At 55.1% G+C, this 20,301-nt stretch overlaps 2 protein-coding genes across 4 annotated transcripts in view; both read left to right on the top strand.

The window, feature by feature from the left end:
• The first annotated feature begins 4,136 nt into the window (after positions 1 to 4,136).
• Positions 4,137 to 6,849, top strand: SFTPC (surfactant protein C). Its single transcript, XM_067039844.1, has 6 exons — positions 4,137 to 4,273; positions 5,006 to 5,164; positions 5,507 to 5,629; positions 5,858 to 5,968; positions 6,319 to 6,466; positions 6,654 to 6,849. The coding sequence occupies exons 1-5, from the start codon at positions 4,232 to 4,234 to the stop codon at positions 6,454 to 6,456; spliced, it is 573 nt and encodes a 190-aa protein (XP_066895945.1). The 5' UTR covers positions 4,137 to 4,231; the 3' UTR covers positions 6,457 to 6,466; positions 6,654 to 6,849.
• An 899-nt stretch (positions 6,850 to 7,748) lies between these two features.
• The window catches only part of BMP1 (bone morphogenetic protein 1), a 40,871-nt gene continuing 28,318 nt past the window's right edge, over positions 7,749 to 20,301 (top strand). For 2 of the 3 annotated variants that reach the window (XR_010841643.1, XM_059072452.2), the window contains exons 1-6: positions 7,758 to 7,915; positions 15,027 to 15,140; positions 18,141 to 18,305; positions 18,495 to 18,612; positions 18,919 to 19,097; positions 19,845 to 19,950. Coding sequence is in view for 2 of the 3 variants with exons in the window: in XM_059072452.2 (XP_058928435.1) it covers positions 7,762 to 7,915; positions 15,027 to 15,140; positions 18,141 to 18,305; positions 18,495 to 18,612; positions 18,919 to 19,097; positions 19,845 to 19,950 (836 nt within the window). In the remaining variant the exon portion in view is untranslated. Of the gene's footprint in view, positions 7,916 to 15,026; positions 15,141 to 18,140; positions 18,306 to 18,494; positions 18,613 to 18,918; positions 19,098 to 19,844; positions 19,951 to 20,301 lie in introns of all 3 variants that reach the window. The other variant, XM_059072455.2, reaches the window with a different exon arrangement.

Consider the following 20,301-nt stretch of genomic DNA (forward strand, 5'->3'; position numbering starts at 1 on the left):
GCTGCGTTGGGTCTTAGTTGCGGCACCTGGGATCGTCGTTGAGGCATGCGGGATCTTTTGTTGCGGTGCACGGGCTTCTCTCTAGTTGTGGCGTGCAGGTTTTCTCTTCTCTAGTGTGGCACACAGGCTCCAGGGCTCGTGGGCTCTGTAGTTTGCTGCACATGGGCTCTCTAGCTGAGGTGCACGAGCTCAGTAGTTGTGGCACAGGCTTAGTTGCCCCGTGGCATGTGGGATCTTAGTTCCCTGACCAGGCATCGAACCCGTGTCCCCTGCATCGGAAGGAGGATTCTTTACCACTGGGACCACCAGGGAAGTCCCTGGTCCTATCCTTTTTTTCTTTCTTTCTTTCTTTTTTTTTTTTAAAGAATACTATCCAGCCCTAAAGCTCCACAAATTTTGCTTCCAGTTTCTGACCATTAAAAAAAATTATTTATTTATTTGGCTGTGTCGGGTCTTCGTTGCAGCATGTGGGATCTTCGTTGTGGCATACGGAATCTTTTGTTGGGAAGGAATCTTTCCTTGTGACGCGCAGGCTCTTTGGTGCAGCGCGAGGGCTTCTCTCTAGTTGTGGCATGAGGGCTCCAGAGTGCATGGGCTCAGTAGTTGCGGCACGCAGGCCCGGCATGTGGGATCTTAGTTCCCCAACCAGGGATCGAACCTGTGTCCCCCGCATTGGAAGGCAGATTCGTAACCACTGGACCACCAGGGAAGTCTCCGTCTGGGTCCTATTCTTAGCTACTGAGAAGAGGTGCCCTGGCGGTGAAGTAGATGATGATAGTCATGAAGATTGGAGTTTCACATCATGATGTCATTGGATCCTCACAACAGTTTGGAGAGGGGGACAGGACAGGCTGTATTAGATCCATTTCGCAGTTGAACACACTAAAGCCAAGAAAAGCAGAATGACTTATTCAAAGTCCCAGAGCTGAGCTGGCCAGTGAAGCACCGAGGACATACTGAAGGAATGAACTACTGATCCCTCACTAGGAGGCCCCTCATGTTTGGTGACAGTCTTATTATCATTGAATAGAGTTACATGTTGGCTGCGTGCATGCTCCTTGCCCGGAGGGAAGCCTCAGGAAAGCACGGTCTCAGGGTTGGTCCCAGGGCTGGCAGGCTTTTTGGGAAGAAAGGCAACCAAAAACAGCCATGTAGCTGATGGGGACAGCAGTGCCTGCTAAGTGGCAGACGAAAGTGCATGAGGAAGGCTGGGCCATCTTGGAGGAGGGAGGGGGCACCGTAGGCTGGGGTGGTGAGCACAGACGGGGTGTCATTGGTTCTTGCCTGGCCTTTTAGGGTGGGTGGTATTCAGAGAAGTAAAGAGGCGTTGAAGGTGCATTTTCCAGGAAGGAGAAATGGCCTAAGTAAAGGCCAAAAATGTGAGAAGCCTGCAGCAGAGGGCTAGTGTGGGGGATGAGGTGACAGCCATGCATGCCCAGCGAAAGGTCCCGCCCCTGTTCCTGAGAAGGAAGACAAGAATCCCAAAACCTCTACCAGGTCAGTGCCAGCATCTGAACTTCCCTTATGAAACTTGAGATCACCCTTCCTTCCCCAACCTCCAAATAGGCAAAAACAAGTTAAAAAAGGAAGAGGAAAGAAAGAAAAAAACAAAGTCGTAAGAACCACAGTCTAAGGGCAGCCTGCTGGGGAGACCGAGGACCCAAGGGAGCAGAGGCTTCTTCCCAAGAAAGCGATCCTTTTCCCAACAGCCAGGGATGATAGCAAGCCCTAAGCACAGCACCTGCTCAGAACAAGCCCCACAGCTGGACTATGCACCCCCTGCCCCAGATGCCCACAGGGACCCCCGAGATGCTTGCCATTCTCCTCGGTTCTCCCGCTGGCCCGCTGCCCACCTGGCTCAGGTCCAGTATTCGTGAGTCAGCCAATCAGTTCCAGTGTTGCCAGGACAACTGGGGGTGGAAGTGGGGGCCCTGGGGCAGGCAGGGGTGGGCCCTGCAGGCAGGCTGTCTCCTGCATCTGGCACCTGCACACAGCTGAAGCTACACACAGTTGAGAGGAGGATGCTTCTTCCCCCTTTCTCCCTGGAGCCCCCTCCCCCTCTTTCACTCCTCCTAGGACACTTGCTGCTAGAGGCTTAGGCAAATATTTAAAGTGGCAGCTGGGGGGTGAGTAGGGTGGGGGGATCAAACACTTCTGTCCCTTTCTCCTTCTCCGAGAGCTTCTGGGGCTCTCAGCTCAGATGCCATGCCATTGTGCAACCTGGAGGCTGAAGGCTCTCCAGCTGGAGAGGGGGTCCTTGCGGGGACACGAGAGCCTGCCAGGGCTGAAGAGTTGGGGGCCAGCTCATGACTGAAGAACAGGGCCAAGATGCGAGGGGGCCCCAGCAAGGGACAGGAATTGGGGTGAAGTGTTGGAGTTCAAGTACAAGGAGGACAGGGGGTGAGGCCAAGAGAGGAGTGAGGTGTGGGGCTCTGACTTACACTCGCGTGAAAGTTTAGAGGTGGAGGCGCTGTAGGGACCACCTGGCCCAGCAAGTGGAAGGAGGCCAAGAGAAAGGATGCAGCCATTAGTCGATGTGGTTTAGTACAACAAAGCAACAGAGATGGCTTTGGGCAAAGAGGCAGGAAAGAGGTAGAGAGGAGAAGATCCAGAAAGTGGTTCATATCTGGGTGAGTAGCATGCTCAGGGCAAATATAGAATCAGAGGATATAAAAAGAAGAGTGTCGAGAGGGTAGGGTACAAGGCAGCACCGAGCAGGTGGGCTGACTCAGGGACAAGGAGATGGGGACCCCATCAGTCACCACCCCCAACCCTGTGCTAGGCTGTCTGGGACTAAGTGTCAGGCATGGAACTGCTATCATAAGCCTCCCGCTTGATCTCTGAAAATGGTTTGCTATTCACTTGATACAGAAAACCCTGCAGAATCATGCAAATCCAGAAGTTCAAAGCTTTGTGTTCATTTTAGGAACATCTGTGAAACTGCTCAGGCTATCGAGGGTATGCATATCCAAAAAGCCACCAAGTACTTGAATGATGTCACTTTGTAGAAGCAATGTGCGCCGTTCCCTTGTTACAATTGTGGAGCTGGTAGGTGTACTCAGGCCAAACACACCTTGTTACAGTTTTGGGGCTGGACATAGGGTCGGCGGTCCAAAAAGACTGCAGAACAATTTTGGGGCTGGACATAGGGTCGGCGGTCCAAAACGAGTGCAGAATTTTGCTGCACATGCTTAAAAATGCAGAGTGATGCTGAACTGAAGGGTTTAGACGTGGATTCTCTGGTCATCAAGCACATGCAGCACAGAACTTCACAGAGCTCACGGTTGGATTAACCCCTATAGGACTCCCCCCACCACACGGAGATGATCCTCCCTAAAACAAAAGAGTAGATTGTTCCTAAACCCGAAGAGGAGGTTGCACAGAAGAGAAAGCTGTCCCAGAAGAAACTGAAGAAACAAAAACCTACGGTCTGGAAATAAATTCAGCATAAAATACACGCGAATAAAAAAATAAAAGCAGGATAGAAAAAAAAAAAAAAGCCTTCAGCTTACGAACAAGCCTATGCCAAAGAAAGAAAAACTGTGTGTTAGTAAGCATTTATAACCAGAGGGGACAGAGTTCAGAATCTGAGCAAGAATGACTGGGGGCATGTCTGAAGTGAGGTACGAAATGTGTGGGAGGAGGTGAGGCAGATACTTGAAGTGAAAATCTGATGCTCTCAGAGAATTTACGAACCATTTATGAACGCCCACACTGATGCCAAAGCACCCCGTGCCTTCAGTACTGTCCCTGCGGGCCCACAGGGGCTCCCATTCCTGGAGCTCAGCCCTATGCTTGGGGGAAATTCTGTTGGGAAAGTGGTGGACCCATTGGGTCAGACCCCTGGTTGCCTAAGAGGTTCAGCCTGGCAGAAGAACAGGAAAAGCCAAAGGACTTCAGGGGCAGGTGCCAGCAAGAATAGCGGGCACGCCAGCAAGAAACCCACGGTGAGAGGTGTAGATTGCCCAAGGGCAGGTTTGCTCACCTTACCCAGCTTTGCTCTTGCTGGGGCCAAGAGGACTCATGTGCCAGTGCCAAGGGCTCTTAGGCACTGTTGCAGCTAGCTTATCGGGGCCTCGGCTCTGGAGGACCAGGAACAAACAAGCTTCAAAGCTGAGGGCTTGGCTGGCAGACAGGGGCTGGGTCTTTCACCTCTGTCCCCTCTTTCTCCTGGCACATATAAGACCCTAGTCACACTTGGAGATGAGGAGGGGAAGGTATCTACCGCGAGATGGATGTGAGCAGCAAAGAGGTCTTGATGGAGAGCCCGCCGGTGAGTTTGATCGTGTGTGTGCACATGTATGCGGGAGTGTATCTGTGTATGGTGAGCCCTACCTCCTCCAACCTCTGGGCCTGTTTCCTCATCCAGATTCATTCACTCAACTAACTTAGGGCTGTGCTAAATCAAGATAAGGACACCAACCATTAAGACAGAGACCCTTGGAGAGATAGACTCGTCAGCCGCTAATTCCCATATGAGGGGCCGTGAGCCACCACAGGGGTCAGTGGAAAGGGCTGTAGAGAGCACTGGGTAAGGAGCCACTGCTCGGGAGATCACAGGAAGCTTCGCAGAGAAAATAACATTTGAGCTGGCTCCAGAGGAACTAGTTGGAGCTCACCAGGTTGAGAAGAAGGAAGGCATTGCAGGAAGAAGGGATAGTATGCATAAAGGCATGGATGGGGGGGTGCGGGACAGGACAGAGAGGGACTGGGCATGGTTGGGATGCCAGAGGTCTGGAGGAAACAGCAGGAGATGAGACTGGTGAAACAGTCTCTCTTGGGTCTCTCCAAGCCAGACCTCACTCCTAAGCATCTATGGGTTTGCTGGAATCCAGGTCCCCTCCTCCAGGAAGCCTTCTCTGATCTCCTCAGCCCTTCTCTGCATGTCCATAGCATTGGTTGTTCAGCCTTGGCAGAGTGTGGGAAGGTGTCCTGGCTGTGCAGGGAGAAGAAAGGGCATCCTCATGACGTCACATCTGTCTCCCTCCCTGCCCCACCACGTCAGGACTACTCAGCAGTCCCTGGGGGCCGGTTCCAAATCCCCTGCTGTCCTGCGAGCATCAAACGCCTTCTCATCGTGGTCGTGGTGGTGGTCCTTGTTGTCGTGTTGATTGTAGGGGCCCTGCTCATGGGTCTTCACATGAGCCAGAAACATACTGAGATGGTGAGCAGGCCTGGGATGGGGTGGGCAGTGGGTACAGGGCAGGCCAGACAAAGGCCCTGGGATGGGGTGGGCAGACAGCAAATTGCCCAAGGGGAATGAGGGGAGGAGGCAAGTGGCACCTCAGGGAAGGACAGAGGTGGGAACAGGGTGGCAAACCTGGCCTGGGCTTTTTCACCAGGCCCCTGCCCCACGGTGAGATGACCTGTTCCCTCCAGCACCTGGTTCCACTCGGCTTCTCTGAGCTCCCAGGGAAGAAAAAATTGCATTTGAGTAAAGAGGACTGAGGGTGGGCATGATGAGTGAGGAAAGAGGAATGCCAGGCAGCACTACGCCCTCCCCTAGGTCCTAGAAATGAGCATCGCGGGGCCGGAAGCCCAGCAACGCCTGGCTCTGAGTGAGCGTGTGGGAACCACTGCCACCTTCTCCGTTGGCTCCACTGGCATCGTGGTGTATGACTACCAGAGGGTGGGTGTGCCTGGACCTCTTGACCCTAGGGCTAGACTGTGCTAGACCTACCCAGCTGTGGACTCGTACATGTCCACCTCTCCCCACCCCCCAAGCACTTTTGCCTGAGCCCTAGATTCCAGTATGACTCCCTCCAGTCCCCAACCTAGAGGGAGATGGCCAAGAACCAGAGTTAGGAGCGAGCTAGGCAGCGCCTTCCTGAACCAACTCTGGGGTTCCTGTGCCCAGCTCCTGATTGCCTACAAGCCAGCCCCGGGAACCTGCTGCTACGTCATGAAGATGGCTCCGCAGAGCATCCCAAGTCTTGAGGCTCTCACTAGAAAATTCCAGAACTTCCAGGTGGGTGTGTGGGTAAGAAAGAGCGGGCTGTCTCCCTCCCAGGGCTGCTATGAGGAGCATTGAAGACGATGGTTCTTTGTCACCTGTAAAGCACTGCTCCTCGTGGACTGCCAGGTGAATGCCCTCCCGGGATTCCCCTGCACCAGACCTTTCTCACCCATTTACCATCCCCACCCCACAGCCAAGCTGCTGGCCTCAGCTGAGCCCACACACCCCCTGGGGGCTTCTGACTCCAGCACAGCCCCTTCTTTACTCAGAGAGATTGCCTGACACACCTGAGGTCCCACAATAAGAGCCGCAGGTGAGACAGAAACTCAGTTCCCAGCCTCCAAATCAGGTGCTCTTTCCAGGCTGAGCCCTCAGTACCTACCTCTAAGCTGGGCCAGGAGGAGGGCCGTGACCCCGGCTTGGCATCCTCCGGTGACCTGGCCTTCCTGGGCAGCACCGTGAGCACCCTGTGTGGCGAGGTGCCCCTCTACTACATCTAGGACCCATCAGGTGAGCAGGTGTGACCTCCAGGGCGCTGGAGCAACAGTGGCCCAGGATGGTCATGTCAGCTGACCAGGCACTGGGGGAACCACGGAGGCGGGGTCACCTGCAGAGCTCAGGGGAGGGAAGGTCCACAGACACCCCCCCCCCACGTCCCTCCCCCTCACGTAATAAACAGTGTTCCTTTGCTTCGCAGGGCCCCAGCAAGCCCCAAAAGGACAGCAAAGCTCCAGGAGCAAAGGGTCTTGTGCAGACAGGCAGGAAGCCGCTCCTGCCAATACCACTGGGACTGGTCCTGGAGAAATGGGAGCTGTGGGGGGAGGTGGGCAGAGGAGAAGCAGCTCCTAGGGCCCAAGGGGGTTCCTACACCAAAGAATAAAGCAGCCTGATTGAAAAACGAAGCGTGTACCTCGTCTATCCTCTCACATGCCTCAGCCCCGCTCTTGGTGGGGGCCAGCTAGGGGAAGGCTAGGGCCTAGGGCGCGCCAAGCGGGCTTTCCCATTCTCCCCCGGTCCCAGGGTGATGAGGCGAGGGGACAGGGGAGCAATCCGCGGGCTTCAGGCGCCCTCCAGTGGCGTCTCCCGAGGGAGGGAGCGAGACGGAGACGGCGAGAGACAGAAGGACAGAACTAGAGGGACAGGGACCGAGATGGGAGAACGCGAGGGTCCGAGAAAGGCGGAGAGCGAGAGCCGCAGGCGGGGAAACACGGCCCAAAATCGGGGGACGGAGCGAGGCGGAGGCGGCACGATTGACCCGACGGCGTGTTCCGTGGCCCGGGAGGGGGCGCCGGGCCGGACACCCCGGGGCCCGGCGCCCCCTCCCCCGGCCCTGCCGCCCCGCGCCCGGAGCCTCCCGAGCCCCCTCCCGGCCGGCCGGCTCTACACCCTCCCCGCCTCCGGCTGGCGCGCGTCCCGGCCCGGCAGAGCACGGTCCCGGCCCCGAGGGGGGCCGAGCTCCAGGCGAAAACCCGCCCTCCAGCGAGCTCATTTCCCTAAAGAGGGGGAGAGGGAGGGAGGGAGAGAAGGAAAGAGACGGAAAGAAGGGAAGGGAGAGCGGAGAAGCCGGGCCGGAGAGGGGGCGGGAGACAGGAAGGAGGGAGGGCGAAGAGAGGGAAGGGGAAGAGGTAGGGAGAGCGCGGGGGGAGAGCGGGCGGCCGGGAGCGCCCTCCCCTCGCCGCCAGTCCTCCGCTTCCCCTCTCGTCCGCTCCCGCGTCCGGGCGCGACCCGCCGCCGCCGCCGCCGCCGCCGCCGCCGCTGCCGCTGCCGCCGCCGCCGCCGCGCCCGCCGCCGCCGCGCCCGCCAGCATGCCCGGCGTGGCCCGCCCGCCGCTGCCGCTGCTGCTCTGGCTGCTGCTGCTCGCGCGCCCGGGCCGGCAGCTCGACTTGGCCGACTACACCTATGACCTGGGGGAGGAGGACGACGCGGAGCCCCTCAACTACAAAGACCCCTGCAAGGCGGGTAGGCGCCCCCCACCCCACCGGCCGGTCCCGGGGCGCCCGGGCCGGGCGCGGGCGGGCCGGGGCTGGGAGGGAGGCGCGGGCTGCTGAGGGTTCGGGGTTGGGGGAGGACAGTCCGGTGTGGGAAGCCGGGAGCTGCCTGGTTGGCAATGCAGTGGGGAACAAAAGAAAGAGGGAGAGAGGGAGGGGGAAGTTTGGGGGACTTTTAGGGACTGAAGTTTTGCTGCTGTTGGTGGGAGCTTCCGTGGCTGTCTCTGGTCTCTCCCAGAGGATTCCTGCCCGGGTCCCAGGAGAAACCTGCTGCCAAGGAGGCTTTTCCTTCTACTGGAAACTTTTCCGGCCAAACTCCTCTGTGTGTGTGTGTGTGTGTGTGTGTGTGTGTGTGTGTGTGTGTGTGTGCACTTTTCACTTCTCCCCCATCCCGAGCTCCAGCACACTGGTGTTTTCCAGCCTGTCTGTCTAGGCTGCCCTAGGGCTGCATGTCTGTCCCGCTGGGTTCAGGGAGGCCTATATCTCCAAGGAGCAGGTCTCCTGAGGCCCCCACCCAGCAAGTGGAAGAAGAAAGTTTTTCAAGGGATCCTCTGAGATCATGCCCACTGGGAATCCCATGTTCCCCACCAGCGGTAGCAGGTTTCTGACCTCGGAGACAGCTGTCAAAGTCAGAAGCCAGCCCAGGACAGGGACTTAACTTGTGCCCGTGTGCCAGAGGACCCTACTAAGGCCAAGTGGGGTGGAAAGGGGAAAAACAGAGAACTCAGATACTGTATATCAGTTCTGTCTGTCCCGCAGACACTGGAGGCTAATTAGCCCAGGTCAGGGCCCCGGAGTGTGTGTGTGTGTGTGTGTGTGTGTGTGTGTGTGTGTGTGTGTGTGTGTGTGTGTGTTCTTTGTCCATGAAGACCCCGTGTAACCCTTTCACTCCTGCTGGGCCCAGAGGGATTCCTCCCCACCGCCACACAGAGTGACCAGATGGTCATGCACTCCAGCCGTTTGCCTGATCAGATGACCCTGAACAGGCTGCCTGGGACAAGAGAACACACAGGGCATAAGATATCAGAACCTTTCCTCGACTTCCTGCCTCTGACTTCATACTGTCTCCAAATAGCCAGAGCCAGGGCAGTGGTACAGTGCCTGGAGTTCTAGAAGTGCCTGTGTGGAGCATGAGGTATTGGGGGGCAGGTTGCTCTGCTTCTGACCCGGGGGACCCCTCTTTGGGTGATGGATCAGAGCAAACTGCAGGAATAAGAGTCCTTCCAGTGCGAGGAGGAAAAAAGCCAATGCCTCAGTCCTTCCTCCTCCACTCCTGCTGGGCTGTGAGCAAACCAGACATTAGCCTCCATCTTTCTTGCTGGGCTTGGGGTCGACATGAGGCTAAGTGGACAGAGCGTGGGCTTTGGAGGCAGGCAGACCTAGCTCTCAATCCTGGACCCATAACTCATTAGCTGTAGTATCTTGGGAATGGTAATTATCATCTCTGAACTTTGTTTTTCTCACCTGTAAAATGGAACTGACAATACGGTTCTCTGATTCCCTGTAGAGTTGGTGGTAAGGATTAAATGTGAGAACATATATAAAATGCATATGAAAGCGTAACACTCAGTAAGCACTAAATAAATGTTGGTGGCCTACCCCCTGTTTTCTGTGCCTCATGTTCTGACTTCATTTTTTTCTGAGGAAATAGGCTTGGTTTTCAGGAGAAGGGAGTGTCTCCCTAACCCCATCCTGGTGTCACTTATTCATTCAACTGGTCTACATTTACTAAATGCCTAAGAGCATTTGATGTTGTGGGAGATACAGAGAATTATAAGTCATGCCCCCTGCCCTCAAGGAGCTTACAGTCCAAAAGGGGCACAAGACACATGTGGACATAACCAACTGTGCAAACCAAGGAGGGAAAGCCCGAAAGGCTCAAGGAGCCTCTTGCCCCTCTACAGCCCTGGTGGTGGTGGTGGTGGCAGAGAAACAGTGATCACAGCAAGCTGGGAAGTTTGGGGAGGTCTTCATGGAGAAGGAGGGCTGGGCAAGGTCTTAAAGAATAGGTAGGAAGCCAATCTGATGTATTTCACTACCAGTTGGAAATTGGAGGGATCTGAGCATCGGCAGGCTGCGGGCTCTATCCCCAGTCTCAGATTTCATGGAAGGGTGGGGCTAGCTGAGCTGGAACTTCAAACGAGGACTCTGGAGAAAGTTCTCCCCTGGGGCTCATGGGGCTTGGCTCGTGGGGAGCTGGGCCAGGCCTGGGGGTGGCCAGGAGGGCCCGACAAGGCCAAGATTCAGGGTCAGACCAGGCTTCCCTCCTGGGTGTGACTGGTACGGGCCTGCCTCCCTCCGGCCTGACTCCTAAGACCCCACACCAACACCCTCAAGCCTCAGGTCCCCAGGCTTTTTCCTCTGTTTGTGTTAACCTGTCCTGCCGGCCTTCACCTCTTGCCCCCTCTGAGCCCTGCCCTCCAGATGCGGGAGGTGGCAGTGGCAGGCGTGTCTGGCTTTACTTCCTTTGGATGCACCTGGCTGTGCATCTGTTCCCTCTATCCACTTGATGCTCTCCAGCTCTCCCCTCTTCCTCTCCTCCTCCTCGCACATGGAGGACCAAGAATGAAAGCCCCATTGACTCCCTGGCTCACCTGTGATCTCTCAGGAGAGCGGGGCCTCTTCATGTGAGGTTACTTCTTGCTATTACCATCAGAGTGATGGTTTACTGTTGCAGTAAGGACAAAACTAAGACCCTTGATACCCTGGAGAGGTGCCTGGATCTTCTGGGCAAGACCAGAACAGTGGTCAGGAAACCAAGCTGGCCTGTGTGTGCTCAGAGCTGGTTCCACCAAGCCCTCTCTCTCTCCCAGGGAGATTGCGAGTCAGACCTGATTTCTTGTACGTTGGGATGCCAAACCATCAAGGGAATCCTTCCCTAAGATTCCCAGTCCCGTTTGGCTGCCCCAGATGACTCAGGACTCTGGGAGGGACCTTAGAGGCAGGAATTGGGACACAGCTGCTCCCATCAGCAGAGAAGCCCACAGGGATTCTCCCGAGCCAGCAAGGACCTTACTTCAGCCTCAGCTGGCAGCTCAGAGGTCTGCTTTGGGGAGGTGAGGTGGGCCAGTAGCTCACCAGCCCTTTTCAGCATGCTCATCCCAGGGGCTTTGTAGCCCAGGTTTGGACTTCAGGAGGCCTCAGAGGAGTAGGTTATCAGCTCCAGAGTTTGAGAAACAAGTCTTTCTCTTGTCAGACCACATTCCCCCTCCAGACACGCTGAATGAGTCACCCACCCACCTATACCCCTGCTCCATGAGTCACCTTCTCTTTTGGTTGCCCCAAGGGAGCAGGAAATGTCTTACAATCTCCCTGGGCTCCAGATGGAGGGGGACGGATGGGACTCCTCCAGAAGAAGGAACTCTCAAAAATTCTAGTTTCTCCAGGGATTTGGGGAGAAGATATTGGGGGAGGGGAGGGAGTAGAATGTATCGCTCCTCAGGCCACTAAAGCTCCCGAGGATAGCCAGGGGAATCTGGCTAATCTCTCTCTTTCTCTCCTCTCCCCTCTCCATCTCTAAAGGTGCCCCTCTCCTTCTGGGGGTGTAGCCTGTGAAGTGGGGTGTGCACGTGCAGTTCTTTGTGTGTTTGAAAACACTAGGGCTTGCATAGGGAAGTAGTCAAGAGTGTGTTTTTTGCACGTTTGTGGGTGTGCCCCTGCTTTATAGGCAAGTCTGTTCAACTGTGCGTGTTGGTACTCCTGAGTACATGTAAGTGCGTGTGCAAATGTGCACCTGTGTGTATATGTACACCTGTGATTAAGTACACGCAAACACTTGCAGGAGCTTAAGCATGTCCTCCCCCAACAAAGAAGCTTGCGTCTGTGTAATGGGACATGTGTAGTATGCCTGGTACACATGGCTTTGGGGCTCTGTCATATCAGCCAGGCTCCTCTCCCTCCCCCTAAAAGGGGAGGAGACTGCAGTGAGGAGGCCCACCTGAAGGATGCACTGCTTACTCTCTTCTTTCCTCTCCTGCTGGGGGGCGGGTGTGTGTGGGGGGGCGGGGGGCGGGGGGGGGGGGGAACTGGCTATGGAGCAGCCATAAGTGCTCCTGGCTGGTTTACAGCCGGAAAACAAAACAAAAACTTTTGGTCCTGTGTTGAAAACAACTACTATCCTGACCTTGACCCTGACCCAGGGCTTCCTTCCTGGTAAGGAGGGGCATCCTGGACTCTCCAGGATCCAGATTCCCTAGCTTCCCCGCAGGGCATCCCAAATGGACAGGGCTTTCAGGCCCAGCTCCTGGCGATCAGGCTCTCCTGCCCACCCCCATCTCTCCCCTCCCCCCTCAGTTCCCACGCATTCTTCAGTCATGACATTCCCACCACAGGGCACTGCTGGAAGTGAGTTCCGTGGCTAGGCTAGCCCAGAGCGTGTCCCGCCTTCCGTTCACCCTGCCTTCCGCACCGCCTTGGTCCTGCGGGCCAACACAGTTCTGTGGCCTCTGTACTTGGAATTTAAGGCTCTGCTTCTGAGCACCTGGGGGCTTCACTCATCCAAGAGGCCAGTGTGGATGAAAGCTCTATGCCCTTGAAAGTAGAGAGCTGAACTTGAGATTATAGGGCTACCATTGGGGCGATATTAACAGTGGCCATTCCGTGGCTTCTTACTATGTCCCAGGCTTTGTGCTAGATGCTTTATTTACATGCCGTATTTCATGCAGTAATCCTGGGAGACAGATTCTTTTATTTGTTCCTTTTTTATATAGGAGAAAATTGAGGTTTAGAAGAGTTCATATGACTTGTCAGTGAGAAGTAGTCAAGCTGGGATTCAAAAGACAGGTCTGTCTGACTCCAAAGACCTTGCTGTTTGCAGCTATGTCTGAAGATGAGTCTAAATGTCCAGCCACATGTGTACTTGGTGATGTCTGCGGGTGTGGCTGTGTGAGCCTGGTGGTGCAGCATCTGTGCAAAGGTGCAAAGTGAGCAGAGGTGTGAGGGCATTCACGTGGGACATGAATGCCCGTATGAACACTGGCACGTAGGACCCGTCACCACCTCCGTGGGGTATACCTACCGTCCCATATCCTTGCTAAGGCCACCCTTGCATGTCAGCTGAGAAGCACCTTGTATTGCTAACCCATCAATTGCTGAGCCAAGGCCGCCAAGGGTGATGTTTTCAATAAGAGAATCTTTCCCGTGTGGAGGAAGAACTTCTGGGCCACCTACCAGCTGGTGACCTTGGCCAAGTCATTTCCCCACTCACATCCAGGTGTTTTGATCTCTCAAGGCCGGGAGGTGGGCTCGAATCTAGCCACTATCTTATCTCTCCACGAGTTTGTAATGGGACACTCCTAGGCAAGTGTATGGGTGGAGCTTGGCTTAAGGGGCATGTCCCTGGTGGGCCAGGATTAATGAATTCATTAATATGAAAGCACTTCGTCAGCTGGAAAGCACCACGTACATTTCAACAGACATTTACATAAGGTGTCATTATTGCTACTGTTACTGGCTTAAGGGGCTTGGAACTTGCAGTTGGGTTTGTGTGTGTTGGAGCTTCTGCATGTATGTTTTAGGACTGTCTGTGATGTGTGTATCTTTTGGTGGATGTGTGTGTCTGAGTGAGTATTTAGAATATGGGTTCTGCAAGGTGATGAACTTCAGTGCAATGAGCCCTGGACTGGGAATCGGGAGGCGTGAGTTATAAATCCAGCCTTTGTAGTGACTAGCAACATGGTCTCAGTTAAATCATTTCCCTTTTGTGCTTCAGTTTCCACATCTGTCAAATGGAAAGTTGGCCTAGATAACTGCTAAAGTCACCCCGGCGTTCTGCTTATCCAGCTCCAGGTCACATCTACAGAGGAGTGTGTGTCTGGGGCACGTGTTTGCAAGCCCAAAGAATATCAATGTGATCCTTCACTTGAACAAACGTTATTGAGTGCCTCCCACCAGAAGGGGTGGCGTGGGTGCTGCTTGTGCGTGCAGGGTGGTCTCTGTGACTTTTATAGCTCCGTTTTTGATGGCATGGCTGTGGATGTCACCATGTGTCTGGAGGAACACTGGCCCATGTGTCTGATTCTGTGCTGATGAGTAGGCGTGTGTGTCTGTGCATGTGTGTGTGTGTGTGTGTGTGTGTGTGTGTGTGTGTCTGTCCACCCCGATGGGCCATCTGGGGAGGAGAAACCTGTGTGCAAGGCCTCAAGGTTAAAACAATTTGTGTAACGCTGCCCACCAGGCCTGTGTAGCTCTTGGGATGAGAAGCAGATGTCACTGTGGGTGGAGCTGGGGGGAGGCTGCTCTCTGCTCCACCTCCAGACCAGCCTCTCACCTCCCCCACAGCAGCCCAGCATGAAGCTTGCATCTGAGCTCCTTCCAAAGCGCTCAGCTCCAGGGCCTCTGTTTCTCAAAAAGCAGATAGACTGTTTAACCCATCCCTCTGGAAACCTCACCCCCCAGCTCCAGAAATCAAAATGTCCCGTTCGGGGGGATCTTTTCCCCCCAGGCCTTTCTTCCTCCAGAGAGGGGACTCTGAGACTCAGAATATGAATCACTTGAGAACTATTAAACCTTTTCCTCCAAGCCCATCAGGTGTCCTGGCTCCCCTCAATATACGCTCCCCTCAATGTAATTGAAATGGCATTTGTTAAGTGAATTCCGTATGCTCAGCACAATGCTAAGGTTATGGGCCCCCGAAGTAGACACTCTGTCCTCTCTTCCCCTTTTATTTTCTTGGTAGCACCCATCCCTTCCTGGAATTCTCGAGCTCCGTATTTATTTACTTGTGTTTCTTTGAAGGTCAGTTTCCTGCGAGCAGGGACCTCTTCTGTCTTGCTAATCACTGGAGTAGCGCAGGCCCACAGTAGGTGCTTACTAAGCATTTGCTAAAGAATGATGGAATAAATGACACGACTGTGGCTTTGAGGAGCTAACAGTCTGGCGGGCGTGGGCATCCGCTTTGCTGAGATTCCAACTGAAAAATGATCATGAGTCTCCCTAGAGATCCTCAAAGCCCCCATGTTCCTTCCCCTTCGTCAGAAGGCACTTGAGGATTACAGTTGCTGGGGCCGGGGGCTGTGCCCACAGGGCTGGGCTTTCAGTGCTGGGTAGGAGGACTGACTCGCCCCGGCCTCTTCTCTCTCCAGCTGCCTTCCTTGGGGACATTGCCCTTGATGAGGAGGACTTGAGGGCCTTCCAGGTGCAGCAGGCTGCGGATCTCAGACAGCGTGCAACCAGCAGGTCTTCCATCAAAGCTGCAGGTACACCCAGTACGGGCTGGCCCCTCTCTGTCCCAGAAATGGGTTCCAGAATTGGAAAAACAAGGAACCTCCCTGTTCCCAGCCAGGCCATGAGCTTCAACCCAGCATAAGGGCTTGTCTTCCCTTGGGATATCTTTATCCCTTCCCCAGAGCAGTGGCAAGTGTAGACATACCCACAAGCTAAGCACCCACATTGTTTTTTGCTTACAGTTTACAAAGTACTTTCAAAAGCATTGTCTAACTTGACTGTCCCCAATCACCTTCACAGGTAGGTCAGGACAACTCCCACTTTACAGACACAGATCTTCCTCAACTTAGGATGGTGTTACATCCTGATAAACCCATCATAAGCTGAAAATATCTTAAATCAAAAATGCATTTAGGGGGGCTTCCCTGGTGGCGCAGTGGTTGATAGTCCGCCTGCCGATGCAGGGGACGCGGGTTCGTGCCCCGGTCCGGGAGGAGCCCACATGCCGTGGAGCGGCTGGGCCCGTGAGCCATGGCCGCTGCGCCTGCGCGTCCGGAGCCTGTGCTCCGCAACGGAAGAGGCCACAACAGTGAAAGGCCCGCGTACCACAAAAAATAAAAAGAAAAAAATGCATTTAGGGCTTCCCTGGTGGCGCAATGGTTAAGAATCCGCCTGCCGATGCAGGGGACACGGGTTCGAGCCCTGGTCCGGGAAGATCCCACATGCTGCAGAGCAGCTAAGCCCGTGTGCCACAACTACTGAGCCCGCGTGCCACAACTACTGAAGCCCACGAGCCTAGATCCCATACTCCACAACAAGAGAGAAGCCACCTCAACTAGAGAAAGCCCACACACCACAACGAAGACCCAACGTGGCCAAAAATAAATAAATAAATATTTTTAAAAAATGCATTTAATATACCTAATCTACTGAGCATCATAGCTCAGCCCAGGCTACCTTAAAGGTGCTCAGAACACTTACACTAGCCTTCTGTTGGGCAAAATCTTCTGACACCACGCCCATTTTATAATAAAATGATGAATCCCTCACGTAATTATTGAATACTGTCCTGAAAGCGAAAAACAGCACGGTGGTCTGGGTACAGAATGGTTGTGAGCGTATGGGCTGTTTCCCGGCGTGACGGTGTGGCTGGCGGGGAGCTGTGGCTCGCCGCCGCTGCTCAGCATCTCAAGAGAGGATCACACTTTCGTACTCTCAAAACATTGTAAGTAGAGCCATCATAAGTCAGAGACCATTTGTGTAGAAACTCAGAGTCACAGAGGTAATGTGACATGTTCAAGGTCCCGAAGCTAGTCAGTGGCAAAACTGGGACAGGAGCCCAAGGCTTCTCACTCCAAATCCCAGGCTCTTTGCTGCACATCACAGTCCCTCCTGGCTTCCTCTCCTGTTTCCACTTTGCAAGACTCTATGCATCCTTTAAAGCCCATCTAAGAGCTTCTGTTATGAAGTCTTCCCTGATCGTCCCCAAGTCCTGACCATGCCACCATTTGCTGTGCTCTTTCCTCTGGGCTTACACTGTTAGCCTCTCACAAGTCGCACCACACTGCAATGATTTGTTTATACGTCTCTCTCCCCAGCTGGACTCAAAGCTCTTCAAGGTCAGGGGTGGGTCCAAATACCCCCCCCCCCCTGCCCAACGAGCCTGGCACTTGTGAATGTGTGAGGGAACGGGAGGGTTGAGGGCCTGGGCTGTCTTGGTTCTGTCCAGCCTTCTCACCGCTCTGGAATGTGGTCCTGCTCACAGGTAACCCTCCCATTGCCCAAGCGGGGGATTCTCACCTGGGACCTGTTCTGGGCACACTCTGGTGGTGCCAGGCAGTTGTCCTTCTGGCAGGAGGGAGGATCCTGGCATGGGCAGGCCATGGAGTAAAGGTCAAACTACCCCAGAGAGCAGCTGGCATTGGAGGGTGACCTGGTAGCCTGGTAACTAGCAAGGCTTACGTGACCTTAGTGGGGACTAGCAGGCATGGGACAAGAGGAAAGCAGAATGGAGATTTGGATAACTTGGACTTGCCACTAACCCACCATCTGACTTTGCGCAAATCTTGGGCTTTAGTTTCCTCATCTGTCGAATGTAGATAGCGACACTTGCCCAGTCCATCCAGAGAGCTACTGTGTCAAATGAGGACATGTACTTGGGAATACTTAAAGAGGACATCAACTTCTGTATGCTTCATAAATATGAAGGTTTATTGGCTGAGATGGGACTGTTTCCTAGTCTCAGGTCCCCTGCAGGTCTGGGGGAAACGAGTACACTGCTATTCTCTTTTTCACTGACTGTCAGTTCTCTCTGTTCATGGTAGTTATGATTAGAGTTATGGAATAGCCTTACAGTTATTCCATGAAGTCACTGCGAACACTGAAGTAGCAAATTCTGAGCCATTACTCCTAGGAGAAATACAGGGTTAGGTTCCTGCAAGCCTCTGGTCACATTTTCATCAACTCATTAATACGTAACCCAGTCTTATGTGTGTTTCTATTTAAAGACACCTTAATTAATATAGCATTGATTCGTTAACGTTGAACTCATGGCAACAGCACTGTAACTCACGCCTGAACAAAGCTTCTCTAACCCGGGTATTTTCTCCATAAGGTACATCCCCAGCCCTCTTGCACTTGGGAACACTAGACAGCCCTTCAGCACTACAGGGGGGTAAGGGGAGGGTCATTTGAAACAGCAAACTCACCAAGAAAAAGCACAAAATGCAAAAAATGTTGCACTAAATAGATTGTGAAAAAGATATTTACAGGATAAGCTGAAACAAGAAGGCAGCCTGTCGCCTTGTTCAGGCTCAGCTGCGATCATGCCTGTTGGGTGCCTTCAATTTTTCACTGCTCTGTGCATGACAGCAAGTGACCATGAAAGAGCTGAGGGTATTGATTTGGGGGTTACAAAGACATTTTACTGAGTGGGCAAATACGGAATCCCTAGATAATGAGGATCGGTTGTAATTTGCTTCCCCTTGCTCTCCATTCCCTTGCTACCAAATGCCTTCTTCTTTCAATTTCAGGCAACGCTTCCACCCTCAACTGTCAGAGCCCTAGCGGGCAGCCGCAGAGGAAAAGTCACGGGAGATGGAGAAGCAGGTCCCGGAGCCGGAGGGCAGCAACGTCTAGACCAGAGCGCGTGTGGCCCGACGGGGTCATCCCCTTTGTCATTGGGGGAAACTTCACTGGTGAGCATGATGTCGGGCATGTGGGGAGCAGCCTGCACCCTGGCCTGGCTTCAGGACAGCCCCGTCACGCATGATGGTGCGAGTGGTACCTTCTGCCTGTCTGTCCAATGAACGGCTGACTCTTTAGCAATGGGTGGAAGTGGGCCCACCTGGACAACTGTGACAGCCTGGCCTCCCGTGTCCTGGCAGGCAGCCAGAGGGCAGTCTTCCGGCAGGCCATGAGGCACTGGGAGAAGCACACCTGTGTCACCTTCCTGGAGCGCACAGACGAGGACAGCTATATTGTGTTCACCTATCGACCCTGCGGGTGAGCAGGGGCCCCTGGGCACTGTACCCTCGGCCATCGCCCCAACCCACGTTCTGTCCTGAGCACTGCAGCTGTCCCATCTGGGCACGGCCCTGCGTCATCTGTCCCCTCCCGCCATGGGGCATTCTCCCCAGGAGCTGCCCCGGATGTGGCTCAGACCCCAGCACACAGTCCGGGCATCCCTCACTCGGGTCCCTCCCCAACCACCCCTCTGCTCCCTGGCCCCCCTGGCAGCCACACCCGACCCCTGAGTGGATGCACTCCCCCAGCTCGGGACCGCCCCCCTGAGCTGGCCCCGCCCTCCAGGTGCTGCTCCTACGTGGGCCGCCGTGGTGGGGGCCCCCAGGCCATCTCCATCGGCAAGAACTGTGACAAGTTCGGCATCGTGGTCCATGAACTGGGTCATGTCATCGGCTTCTGGCACGAGCACACGCGGCCCGACCGAGACCGCCACGTCTCCATCGTGCGCGAGAACATCCAGCCAGGTACGCACCTCTACCTGCCCCTCCAGGGCTCCTGGTCAGGGTGGGAGCTGCTCCCTCAAGCCAGCGCCTTTGGTCAACTCAGCATTATAGTCCCAGCCAGCTGGGTAGTCACAGCCCTGCCTGGGGTCCAGACCCTTCCCCTGCAGCATCTCCTCCGGGTCAGTAGCAGCTCAGGGACTGCAAATCAGTTGTCAGATGGGCCAGGACAGGTCCAGGTCCTGCACACAGGGGCTGTCTGGAGCAGCCAGAACCCACCTGGCCTTTAGGGTGGTGGGTGGGGCGGGTCGGCCCATCCCCCATGCTGCCTCAGCCTTTCTCCTCACTTTCACCCAGTCTCCTGCTCTTTGCCTATGCTGTCCTCTAAGGGTTTTCTCCTCTCTCCTTTCTCCCCGCTGTGCTCTCTTTCTTCCCTCCCTTCCTGCCTCCTCCCTTTCTCCCCAGGCCTCCTCCACTCTTCACTGCTCTCATCTCCCTGTGGTTCTAGAAATGGGCACCTCCTTCCCATCTTCCCTTGAGCGTTCCCTCCAGCAAGTCCTCAACCCCCCCCCACCTGCCCCCAGCTGGACAGACTCTTCTGGAGACCCGCCCCTCCCCCATGCTTCCCTTGGCAGCTACCCAGACCCTCAGGTAGGGGGGCATCTCTCAAGTGCAGGGAGGACCCCGTTCCCCACCCTGAAAAGGTAGCACTGCATCCCGCACAGACCTGCCCACTCCCACCTCCCCACACCCTTTTCCTGGTCTTCGCAGGGCAGGAGTATAACTTCCTGAAGATGGAGGTCCAGGAGGTGGAATCCCTGGGGGAGACCTATGATTTTGACAGTATCATGCACTATGCCCGGAACACATTCTCCAGGTGAGAGATGGGGCCCAGCCTCTTCTGGGACAGCCCAGCCCTGCCCTCCGTAGGCCTCCTGCTTTGCACTAGCCTGCCCTGCTGGCGTCGTTGGCGAGGATAAGGGTGGGCCTCTGGGGTGGCTGCGGCCCCCGAGCAGAGGACCCGTGGGTGCTGCCTGCCCTGCTGTCCTCTTCCACAGTGGGTCCACGGCAGGGCCGGGACTCGCAGAGTCTGGGTTCTTCACCTAGTACTGGGCACACCTGGCCCGGGAGGCTGAAACCCAGCTGCTGTGCAGCCGTGTGTTGTGCTGTGGCCCCGGAACCGTATCCACCCAAAGGAGCTGAGCTTTTCCCTCAACCCTCAGCCAAA

This window comes from Kogia breviceps, chromosome 8 (assembly GCF_026419965.1).
Source record: "Kogia breviceps isolate mKogBre1 chromosome 8, mKogBre1 haplotype 1, whole genome shotgun sequence".
NCBI lineage: Eukaryota > Metazoa > Chordata > Mammalia > Artiodactyla > Physeteridae > Kogia > Kogia breviceps.

What these genes read in the sequence shown, in the direction of transcription:
- SFTPC (XM_067039844.1), top strand. Translation starts at nt 4,232, where the DNA reads ATGGATGTGAGCAGCAAAGAGGTCTTGATGGAGAGCCCGCCG. An exon ending in GCCAGAAACATACTGAGATG is followed by an intron (nt 5,165 to 5,506) that starts GTGAGCAGGCCT and finishes GCCCTCCCCTAG; the next exon opens with GTCCTAGAAATGAGCATCGC. An exon ending in TGGTGTATGACTACCAGAGG is followed by an intron (nt 5,630 to 5,857) that starts GTGGGTGTGCCT and finishes TCCTGTGCCCAG; the next exon opens with CTCCTGATTGCCTACAAGCC.